The sequence below is a fragment of the Ailuropoda melanoleuca genome, chromosome 3, assembly GCF_002007445.2.
Source record: "Ailuropoda melanoleuca isolate Jingjing chromosome 3, ASM200744v2, whole genome shotgun sequence".
Classification (NCBI taxonomy): domain Eukaryota; kingdom Metazoa; phylum Chordata; class Mammalia; order Carnivora; family Ursidae; genus Ailuropoda; species Ailuropoda melanoleuca.
Window position 1 is genome coordinate 13,851,650 of NC_048220.1, and position 11,985 is coordinate 13,863,634.

The 11,985-nt window shown below is 45.5% G+C and overlaps 1 protein-coding gene across 1 annotated transcript in view; it reads left to right on the plus strand.

Moving 5' to 3' along the window:
• Positions 1-11,036, plus strand: part of PRDM6 (PR/SET domain 6) — a 100,363-nt gene extending 89,327 nt beyond the window's left edge. The window contains exons 8-9 of the mRNA XM_034655726.1: positions 3,514-3,690; positions 10,143-11,036. Of these exons, the coding sequence (XP_034511617.1) occupies positions 3,514-3,690; positions 10,143-10,257 (292 nt within the window). The 3' untranslated portion in view covers positions 10,258-11,036. The remainder of the gene's footprint in view (positions 1-3,513; positions 3,691-10,142) is intronic.
• Positions 11,037-11,985: the final 949 nt, after the last annotated feature.

The following is an 11,985-nucleotide window of genomic DNA, read 5'->3' on the forward strand; positions in this document are numbered from 1 at the left end:
TAGATGTCTCAAGTAGTAAAAAAAAAAAAAAAAAAAAAGCCATGAGCTTCTTCTGGTTTTGAGCTGTCGGCCCTTCGTGAGGAATGCTGGTTGCGTTTGTTTTGAGAATAATGAATTGTTGTCTGTGGGTGAGGACTTGGTGAGAATGAGAGTGCTTGAGGAAGGAGATTCCCATTTAGCTGAGAACCTGGAATGGGGAGAGCTAAACACAGCCCTCCATGAAACCAGTCTCTGAGCTCCTGCTTGTAGGACACATCAAAGAGAGGAAGAACTTTGGAGTTGAAATGGATTGTATCTGCGGGTTTAGTAACGTAAGCCTTACCTTTTGGCCAGACCTTGCCAAGTTAATGAGAATGTTAGTTGTCAGTATAAAAAGCAGAGTAATGGCAACGAATTTCATGCCCTCAAAGACCTTCAGTTGTGAATTTGGAGTCTTAACCCCTGTGGCCAGTTGTTCCAAAGAAGATTCCATTGTGTTCATCCTGTTTTCTCAGCCCTGCCCTCGGGCTTGGAGAATTCATTTTGTCTTGATTGTAAGCCTTTGTCCTTACCCTTTGTCCTTACCCAACTCGATGATGTAGTTGGTGTTAAAATTACTTTTGGATTGTTTCCTTTTATTCATTTTTTAGGAAATAGCGAAAATCCAGGAAAAGAAGGAATCTTGTGTACTTGCTGTCTGACTTCTGTACTTTCCAAAGGCTGACTTTCTGTAAATTTCTAGACTGAGAGAGAGAGAGAAACTGTTATTATAGTGGCAGGTAGAGTACACATTTTAGTTCTGAATTCTGCATAAAGTCAGCTTCTGCCAACGGGAGTGTAACCATTTGGTGTAAACTCTTATTCATCAAGGTACCTAAGAATGAAAGGACGTTGCTTTGTTTCTTGAGATCTGTTAAAGTAAGGTTGGGTTCTGCCTTTTGGTACTATACTTTCTTGTTGCCCTGAATTCTTAGCTGTTTACTAAGTAAGTTTAAATGGTTCGTATTCTAATTAGCATGTACACACACACACACACACACACACACACACACACACACACACACAAAACCGTAGAAGCCTGTGTCCCGGGAACTGGCTGATAGAATAGAAGCTGGAGGTCAAATGCTGTGTCTTGTGGGGGCCGTATCTTGTGGGGGCCGTGTCTTGGACAGATCCTCAGGCAACACGTGTTTGTTGATTATCTGGAAGCAGGAACAGAGCGCGATGGGATCCAGGAGAACAGCTAGCTCAGTGTATCCCTCTTAGCAGAGAGATGAGACAGTCATCAGGAACTCACGTTGACGTGTCTACGTCCCACAGCTGCCTGACACTAGCGGCTGAAGCAGGACTCCACTTTGCTGTCTTCCCTCTTTGCCTTTCCTTGGATTCTCTTGGTAGGGAATAGGAGAATTCAAGATAAGCCTGGGGTCATTTCTGCTCTTGTGTGTGCAAATCTTTGCCACGGCGACTATTAACATAAAAAGGATGGATTGACTTCTGACCATAGGAAGTAAATCACCCCAACTTTTGACAGTGGACTTAGAAAAAAAGAAAAGATTAATTGGTTTTATTTAGTGGCTTATTGTTTATGTGATAGCTATTAAAAATAGGTAACCAGAGGCTAATCACTGTTAATGGTCCCTTCACTATTAGAAAAATCAATTGTCAGTGAATATAGCATATGTTAATAAATTATTTTGTTTATAATCTTCCATAACATTTTAAAAAGTTCAGTCCTGAGAGAATTCTTTCTCGATGAACTCTTTAGGGTTAATGGTTACTACAGAGAACAGATTTGGCAGGGAGGACCTTCCCGTGTACGTAAAATTTTAATGGCTTTCAAAGCATTATTTAATAATTGTAATAACATGCACGTGTAATTTATCAAGATTGATAAACTCCTTACCAAGGACGCTTATATGTATTTTTTGAAACTTGTTTGAGAGCAGTTAAATAGATTTCTAAATGTAAGTAATTAAAATTGTATAGTATTGGGTTATTGACCAATCCTGGACTATTAATCAAGCTAAAAAATTCTACAATCAGTGCTCAGCGTGCTGAAGCCTGGTAAAATAATAGTGTTTGTGTTCAGTGAGGCAAGTAGCCACAATTAAGCACTTCGCTTGACAAATGAGCGGGTCCACTTTATTTTGCACTTAATTGAATCGTCGTACATGCTTGCCTACCATTGTCTCCTGGCCCTTCGTTTTGGTTTCTGGGCTTTGGAGCTGGTGCGTTTGTGGAAGGTAAAACCATTAAGTCGGCTCCTGACACTGGCTTTCTCAAACACAACCAGGAAACGTCTGGGCCACCGACCAGGGCTTCGCAAGCGCCGTTCACATCCCTCCTGACAGATTCTTAATTTTCTTAACCAAAATTTTGATAAACAAATTAGAGCGTGTGTCCAAGAACGATGCAAGGTAGCTTCTAATGGGGGAAACTCCCCCAGGTTTTCCATCCCGCCCCAGATTCTGCTTTAGTCAGCAGCAGAACTTGTGTAGAGAAGATAGAATTTTAATCTATTTTATGAAAACCCCAAATTGATTTACTTCTCATGAGCTGCAAAGAATGTTCTCTGATAATCTTGCTAATTATCAGGTATTTGTCACAACTTCCCTCCACTTGCCTTCACACCACCCTCTTCCCTCCTGCAAACATAGTGGCATCCCATCATTTCTGTGCTGCTATAAATCATTGCTTGCCACCGAATTAAACTGGGGAACTGAAGTTTAAGAAAAGACCCAGTGGATAAATGTGTGTGTGTGTGTGTGTGTGTGTGTGTGTGTGTGTTTGTGTAAAGAGTAAGCACAAGTCAGGATTGCTTTTACAAAGAGACAGATGTGGGTACACACCTGGGTCCATCCGTGAACTCTCGGATGACCCCAAGTTGAGGTTGAGTTTGCAGACCCCAAGGCAGTTGAGTATTTATTAAAACACGCAAGCAGCTCGCTGCCTTCTCTGCATGTTTCCCCCAGGATCAAGTCCACACACCCTAGAGTAACCTTGCCCTCAAGAACTTAATTCCTACGAGGACGGCGTACCCGCTGTTTTCTGAACTGACAGAGATAGTAACAGATGCTTTCCCTGCCCCGGAGGATTAGGGTGAAGATGAAAGTAGGTAATTGATGGAACACTTTGAAGAGTTTCAAGTGCCACGGAATTGGGAGCGACAGTGACAGATCTTCTCTTGTTACGTTCTGCTTAATCGAGCCCATACTTCTAATGCCTCCGAAAGTGCGCTAATATTTGCCTCGGGTGGGGATAAAAACAAGAAGGTACGGGTTCTTGAAATGGTACAGTTAGTACCAGAAAGGAATACTCATTTGGGAATTAATGGGCCTCAGAAGCTCTGTGAATTTTATTCCTGTGGCAACAAGTACGGGTCTCAGGGACCCAGCAGCCAGCCAGAGCCCCAGGGGCTGTTTGGAAAACTGAGAAAATGTCACCAGAAAGTTCTGGCCCTTGCTTCATGATGCTGATTTGCCCTGACTGACACAGACGGTAATGATCAGGCAGTCTCTTTATTCGTTTCAGACCTTATCAGTGCGGTCACTGCTCCCAGTCCTTTTCACAACCGTCCGAGCTGAGGAACCACGTGGTCACTCACTCCAGTGACCGGCCTTTCAAGTGTGGCTACTGTGGCCGTGCCTTCGCCGGGGCCACCACCCTTAACAACCACATCCGAACCCACACTGGAGAAAAGCCCTTCAAGTAAGTAGAGCCTACCCTGAACTTCCTTTCCTCTCAAGCTGAGAGACCATGGACACGGGAAGATTTTTCTGGGTCTGTTTTCTCATCAGAAAAATAAAAAAGTAGGAGTAAGTCATTTTAAGTTTTCTTTCTCGTTCCTGAGGATCTATGCTTCTAGAATTTAAGCTGGCAGCCCCCACAAAGTGCCATCTTTGGGTCACAAGCAAGCCCATGACCGTCAGCGAGGTGACCCCGGTTTAGGACATCTAAATAGTCACCCCTTGGAAAACTTGAATGTTTTAGGATTCTGGTGGACGCTTTCCTCCCCTTTCCTATCTGTTCAAGTGGTTTAAATCTGTGATAGAAGCCAACTTGTGGCTTTTTGAGTGTGCCCTTCGGATCTCAGAATTACTATGTTGGTGACACAAAACAAAACAAAACACAACCACGTACAGGGCACATCCGAATTCTTGAGGATTCAGGGAATGTAGTTTTGAAAAGGTAGGACTGAACTCCAAGGACCTTGGCAAGGTAAGAGCCCCCCCAGACAGAGATTGTTTCTAGATATAGACCATTCATGAAAACAGTGGACTGAATCATGCAAGATGGCCTGTTCTTTCACTCATTCATTTATTCATGTATGTGTCATTCATTCAGCAAATATTTATTGAGCATCTGCTTTTGTACTGGGCACCCAGCTAGGCGCAAAAGATACAGAGGTGAATGAGACTCACTCCCCCTGTCTTTGAAGACCACGTAGTTTATGGGGAAGCCCAATTAATAAACAAGTATTACAACATAGGATGAAAAGTATAAAAGTGAAGAACAGTAAGCCATATACACACAGTGCTGCCAGGTAGCCCAGAAATGGAGTTATCGGTGCTGTCTGGCGGACAGGATGTTTAAGATGGGTTTTGAAGGATGAGTAGGAGTTTTCCAGGCATACAAGGGAAAGAGGCATTCCTGGCAGCCCAAGCAGCATGTGGAAAGGTTTGGGAGTGTGAACCAGTACTTTTGACTTGCTCAGTTGTCCCAAAGCAACTTCTGCTGTCTGTGTGATGGGTTCTTTTTTCTCTTCAACCCTCCACATATATCTTCACTCATTTGCCGTCTTGGTTTTCCCTGGTTGGGAAGGACAATTCAAAGGACATAAATGTGTAGCCTATTTACTTTCTGTAGGACAGGATCAAGCAAAAAGAGAAATGATTCAGGCAGTAGGAGATGAATCCCCTTGCTCAGTTTCAGCCCATGAGTCTTTGTAGAGTCTTATTACCCATGATTTCCCTTTTGGACCTGTTGGTGTGGTCCATTGTTGCCCTGGCACTCAGCCTGAGGCTAGGTTTGCTGGCCTGGGTCCTGCCTGCTCAGTGTCTGCCATCAGAGGGAGGAACTCATAAAAAGTTGTCGTCTTCACTTACCTCCCTGTGAATCAGTTACCTTTATTCATTATCCTCAACTGGTTTCATCATGGTTTAATTTACGATATTAATAATAAAAAGAGTTTTAATTTTTCTCTGCGTACATGGGTGTAGCTTGTGCACTGCACAAAAGCATTTGTCTAAGGGGATAGAAAGAGGTCTAAAATCAAAGCCTGCACTGCACCAGCCAAGCTGGACACTCTGGGGGCTCTGAGAGCCCAAAGGGATCGCTTTTTTCTCATCTACCCTGAGGGCCAGTGGTTAGTGCAGGTACTAGGGTTCCTAACACAGGTGTTTGTGTCCTGCATGGTGGACTTTGTCATCGTCCTCGGGCCTGACCGTCAGGGGATTCAGAGATTCTGGCTTCGTCACTGCTCTGGGTATGGAAGAGGACAGTCGCCCAAGTGCCATGCCTTGGAGCAAGAGAGTTTTTCAAAAGCGAAGGTGTGGGAGGACTGGTGATCCTTCTGGCACCTTACATTAGAGAGCGCAGCCCGGCAGCCACAGTGCCAGGAATCAGATTGATTTTTATCTTGTTGCTGTGTAAATAGATTTTAGTAATTAATTGAAGAGGTTTCAGGGTCAAAATGGGAAATAGATTTCTATTAATGTTAAGGTGTTACTTATGTGTAACCTCGTTGACTCCACTCAATTTTTTTTTTCTCTAACATCCTCTTTTTGTCATGTTTCCAATAGAGTTGCCATTTTAACTTTAATTCGTCGGAGTAATATTTGAGGGGCTTTCATAATTGCATCTTTTTCCTTTCTTAAAAGTTATGTTTTTGTGACCATCGCCTAATTTCATCCGGAAAACAAATTAAGAAAACCGCAAGGGTTGGTTGAATTAGATTCTGGGTCCATACTCAGATAGCTTCATGCTGGGGTGGGCTTTTTTCCTTTTGATTTAGCAAATGTACATTCCCAGGGGAGAACTGAGTGTCAGCTCATTTAAAGAGTGCAAGTTTTCAGTATCTTCTAGGAAAACTAAATCCTTCAGTGTATACAATCAGATCTTCCAGGATTGAACTATCCCAGGGGAGTTTTGGGAAGCTTCTCACCATAGCTCACGGATATCCATCCCACGGACATTTGTAAATATGAAGATACCCTTTTACAAGCTCATAAGAGAAACATTCAAAAAAACCTTTGTTGCAAATTAGTCAGTAAAACGGATTTCACAGCAACAGTTAATTTTACTACGTCAACTGATGGGTATTGGCTTAAACAATGTTACAGGGGAGGGGCAGGACCTCATAAGGGTGCAGAACCCTAAACTGTACGCCTGGGGCAGCTTCCAGGGAGATGCCCCAAATGGCTCAGCCCTCAAGTTGTCCAACCCACCCAGGGCCCAGGAGGCGTCTGCAGAATTCTCGGGGGCCGGCCACGACAGAGGAGGGCCTGTTCCAACATCTAAAATCTTCTGCTGGGATGTGGGTGTAGGCACATCAAGATTATTGCCATCCCAAGAAGGCTCGAGAAGACCTGGCAGTAAGAGATTAGAGTCTCGGTCCAGGCTTTGCCTCATGATCTGATGGGCTGAGATCCCTCTGGAACACTCCACCCCTGCAGGCAGCAGGTAGGTCACAGGCCTGTTGGCAGGCGACTTGGCTGTAGGCATAGAACTTCTATAGTAAAGGAGTACGTAGGAAAAATACCGACCAAGGGAGCATAATGAAGGTCTTGGCTTTCCGTTTGTACGGTGGGACTGGAAGTCATCGGCAGCAAGGCACGAAAGCAAGACATCATTTCATTTAACGGCAGTTGCCAGCTCTTTATTGAAAAGAGGAAAGAAGGAAGGAAGGAAGTTAATTGGCATCTCCAACTTATTCTTTCTAGTGAGGACTCCTTTCTCCCTCCCTATTCTTAAACATAATCTCTGAGGATTTCAGAGGGAGCTGCTCTCCTCTGCTCTGCCTGGAGCCACGTGAACTACTTGATGCCAAGCTTTGGAGCCTGGGGGAGACCAGGACTTTGCATACAAAAGGCTCTTTTCTTCATGTTTGTCAGAAGCAGGGGAAAAAACTCATCAGTACGTCTTTGCCTTAAGTAAAGACAGATTGGCTCCTTATTAAAAAAAAATCCAAAGATATTTCATAGAGCATCTAATATTTTCACAAGATTCAGGCAACAGAGCAATTGAAAAGAGCACATCAGTAAATACGCATTGAGCACATTGTATGCACAAGGCCTGTGCGTTTGCCTCAATTCGAGAAGTATTTGGTGACAGGCTGCAGAGGCACAGAAAGAAAACTTCTTGCAGGTGTTCCTTGTAATGGAATTTGATGTCATTTTGGCGTCTGTCAATTTCAGGGGGTAATTGTTAAGCTCCCTGTACCAGTAATCCAGCCAACCATCACGTGAAGTAAAGAATGACTTCAAATCTAAAAGGAACCCAAAATAAGATAGCCATACTGGTAGAAAGTTGGGGGCTTTCTCTATGCTGAAGTATTCCAATGACTTTCCACTTCAGTGTCCCTGCGATGTCCCCTTTGGGGCTGTGACATCAGCATGAAGAGGAAGACCCATATGTGGGAGCCTTCCTTTGCTCCCGGCTCTTTCCTTCTTCTGCTGCATGAAGTCCAGGGTCAGAGGTACCCAGACACCTGTCTGGGATGGAGCTCAGGGTTCCTTAGATGCCAACGCAGATGAAGTCTAGCTCTGATTTGCCAGACCCCAAACATTTGCAAGAGTCTGTCCTTCTGAGGAGTTCCATTCAGCTACAAAAAGAACTCGTGAAGGGAGTTTTTCTAAAATTAAAAGTGATGAACGTAAAATGGAGGCTCTTCCCTTATTTACAAGAATATTGTTTCTGTCTAGCTCTCTTCACTTCCTTGGTGGGTTGGTAAGGAACCAGCCCACATGGATACACACATCTGCAGGTGTTTTCATTCGCACTTGGACCAGATGACACTGGAGATGATTTTGCAGTGAGCATCTCCGGAGCCCGACAGATCGGACTTGGTAGATTTCTGATTCCGTGAATGTAAATATCTGTGAGGCCACTTAGGCAAACTGCTTGAGAAAAACGCCTCTGTAGGTCTCTGTCTAATCTGGATATTTAATTATCATATAGAGACGTACACTTTCCTTTTATGAAGCACGGAGCTGCCTTTGTCTGAATTCTTTATATCCAAATACCCAAGATGAGAAGTGCAGATACTCAACCTGGGTAAACGGTCTCTCCTTGTAATTGTTCCAACAATTCTCTTTGAAATGGATCCTAAAGCTTCAGAATTTTTTTTAAAGGAATATAATAATTTGAAAGTTTGCCAGCAGTGAAAGGTAGTATATTTTGACACACTGATCCAGTAACTAATCAGTTTTCTAATAAACAATCAGCAGTTCGCTAACATGTCATCAGCACCTCAGGAGCTCTGGAGAGAGGACGAGCTGCCCGTGGACGTTAATGAATACACCAAAAATCATTAGCTGATCAATACTTGTGAGTTATTTTCATTGAGCTGATAGGGCTGATACATTAAAGCTGACATTATACATTTGTCAAGATCACAGTGCAGTTTTTAACAGTGGAACAGGCTGCTAAAAATATTCCCGGGAAGACAGTCAAAGAAACAGAACTTCGTCACCCTGACACATTCAGCTGGCACGGGAGCCCTGAAAAATCCCAGTGTGATGGTCAAGGCCCCAGCCTCCCCACATTAAAAAATAGACAGGAATCCCCAAAGTGGATGGATGTGTCCTTTTTTTTTTTTTTTTTTTTTTTTTTTTTAGGTAATTATCTCCGTGGCAAGGCACTTTGTATGATGTACCAAAAAAGGGGGAGGGGAAGAGAGGACTGTCCCCCAGATAATGGGGCATGTGGCACGTGATGGAGCAGTGAGGACTTTAAAGATCTTGAGAGCTCTGCCCCAACCCCGTAGTGCGGGGACCTGAGACCAAAGGTACATTATTTCAAAGAGGGACAAGAGTCTGCAGCACTCCTGAATATCTTTTTGTTCAAAGCATTAAGGAGAAGACATTAGAGGATGGCTGTGGTGGCCGTTGTGCCCTAGTTGGGGCTTGGCCAGTGGTCCAGGCAGCCCAGACATGCAGGACGGTGACAGGGAAGTCACTGTCTGTGCCAGCTAGCTGCTCCAGTTTGCATGTGTGCATAATCAGAGACAACCCGCCAGGAGTCACAGCCACCACAGAAAAGCTGGAAGCCCCCATTGGTTGTGTGTGTGTCCACATGTGTGTGTGCACGTATGCACACGTGTTAGTTTTTTTATATATTAAGTAGCCATCAAACTAGTTCAGTGTGTTTCATGGGAGATGGGTCGAGCTCAGGGTCTCTAGGTTATAATCTTTTTGAAGTTGAAGACAGGTGATATTCTAGAAGCGGGATGCCAGTTTTCTCCTCATCAGACACACTGACCCTGAATCCTGGCCTCCACGTGCCTTCTTGCCTGTACCTTCAAGAGAGGTGAATTTCTCGAGCCATGCAAACACTGGCCGGTGGTGAATGCGTCTGTCTCCCACCCCACCCCGCAAGCAGCTCTTTTAGCCCCGCGTTGGGCTGCGCTCTGCGACTTGAACACAAAAGCAGCCACCCGCCCCTGCCCCCCCCCCAGTCACGCAGAGCGATGTCACCGTTCCACATTTGCAGGGGATGGCTCTTGGGCCGCCATGGCGCGTGGAGGAGAATCCCCCGATTTTGAATTAGCAGCAGGTGAAACGCTATTTGTCATCAATTTCTCTTTGGGCTTACAGAGCAGAAAACTGCCGACGAGCTGCGGCTTTGATGGCTCACTCCTAAAAATCTCTTTTTGTTCTGTATCTATTTGAACTGACAGCGATCAGAGCTGCAGCAGGACAGGGCTCTCTGGAGAAATCACCGTCCCCCTGCCTATTGACAGATGCCTCTGTTCCGCGTCAGGCGGGCTTTGTCCCGTCCCAGGCCTCCAGGCCCGGGAAGGAGCCACCAATTAAACCTCTTGAGCCGGGAAAATCTGAAGCCACTTTGGAGTGTCTGTTCTCATTAGGCAGGATGAGAGGAAGCCCGCGGCCCTGCAGGCCCCCGCCCCCGGTCTCAATTTTCTCTCTTGCCTCCACCAGGTGCGAGAGGTGTGAGCGGAGCTTCACGCAGGCCACACAGCTGAGCAGACACCAGAGGATGCCCAATGAGTGCAAGCCGATCACCGAGAGCCCGGAATCCATCGAAGTGGATTAACGGATTGACTGGTTGGAATTAAACTGCAAGGAAAGTCATGATTAAATGTCATGGACGCTTAAGCAAAACCAAAGATTTCCTCTGAGCAACTTTCAATCAGTCCCAGAAAACCAAAAGCAGTAATAAAATAAGTAAGATGTGAAGAGATATTGATCCTGGCGTGGAAGTCCGACCAGGAAAGAGATTATTTATTTATGACTAGGGATGAGACTTGTTTCAGTGGACGCCTGACCTGGGACGGCTCCCGTGGCCGCTCCCACCGTGTATTTGCTTTGTTTCTAAAAAGCTTTTTTAAACTGTTATTTAATACCAAAGGGAGGCATCCTGTGGGTTCTCGTGCCCACGCTTGTGACTGAGAATCCACAGGGACTTCTTTCTCATTGCACCTTTTTTTAGTAGCATGATTCAAGGGGACCCGTTGTACAGCCCCCTGCCCCCCTTCCTGCCACGTGGGTTCGGGTGGCGTGACGCGGCCACCCCGGCAGGACCGCGGAACCCGGAGCCAGAGCCTCTGCTAGGTCAGTGCCACCGCGGGCCCCCGCGGGTGGTCCATTTCTGTGTCTTCCTACGCACTTTTTACGCCACTCCTTCTGTCCAGCAGCCTGGCCTTGGCGCAGAAGAGCCTGGAAGAGGCAGAAGATGATTCCGTCTCAGAATTCAAGGAAAAGAAGTGGGGACCTTTCTCGGGCCTGTCAAGATCTCAGAAACATTGAACCTGTACAGAGCTTCATAATACAGTATATTGTTCCGAAGCAGCTAGTTGAGAAGATTTTGTTTTCAGTACCATTTTAGCTTAAAAAAAACAAAAACAAAAAATAAAGTTCTTTGGTATGAAGCTGAAATAGAAGGTATGAGGCTTCAAGGAATTTTTTCATTGTGTCTATGAAGGTGTTGACTCTGTGAGCAGGAAGGGTGCCCAGCCCCATTGTCAGCGCCCTGTGCAGGCACTTTCCTCTTCCTTCCTTCCTTCCTTCCTCCTGTAGGTGAAGCCTGGGAGACCCCTTTCCTCCCTCCCGAGCATCAGGGGAGCGTTTCTGCACATGTAAGTGACAGGAGCCCAGACCCAGACACAGTGAGAGGAGGAGCCCCGGAGAGAGTTGTGATTAGAACAGATGGCGTAGGAACAGCTCCTTTTATCCATTGGAATTACCTTTTCCTCTCCTCTGGCCCTTGACAAGGCTCTTCTTTCATCATTAATCGGTTGAAAGGGGAAGGATGGTGTCCGTAATTTCACTGTTGCTTGACTGAGTGCAAGGAAAGTGAGTGAACTTCAGCTAGTCTTTGGGCAGCTCGACAACGGTGCCCACTCACCCCGGGGCACATCCCACAGAAGGATCCATTGCCCAGGAAGAACCGGCGGCTCCAGCCAGCGTCATGGCGGAGACCGAGGCCACCTTGTAGATGTCTTGATCACCTGATAGTGGGACACAGCCTTTGAAGGAACTCTTTGTCTTTTAGACCCTCCCAGGGTCTGCCCATAACGAATGTATGAGACACAGAACTGGCTTCTGGAAGGCAAGGGTACTTCCTGGCTCACTTTACTCGGTCCTCATGGATTTGGCTCTCAGAACACCTTCCTTCCCTTCTAATTTTGCTTCCCTGCCTAGCACCCAACTGTCACATTGAAAGTAGAGGAACACAGGGCCTCATTAATTGTGTTTGTAATTTATTTATATATACGTTGTTAAAAAACAAAACTGAATCGAGTCAATTTGAAGATCTGATTGG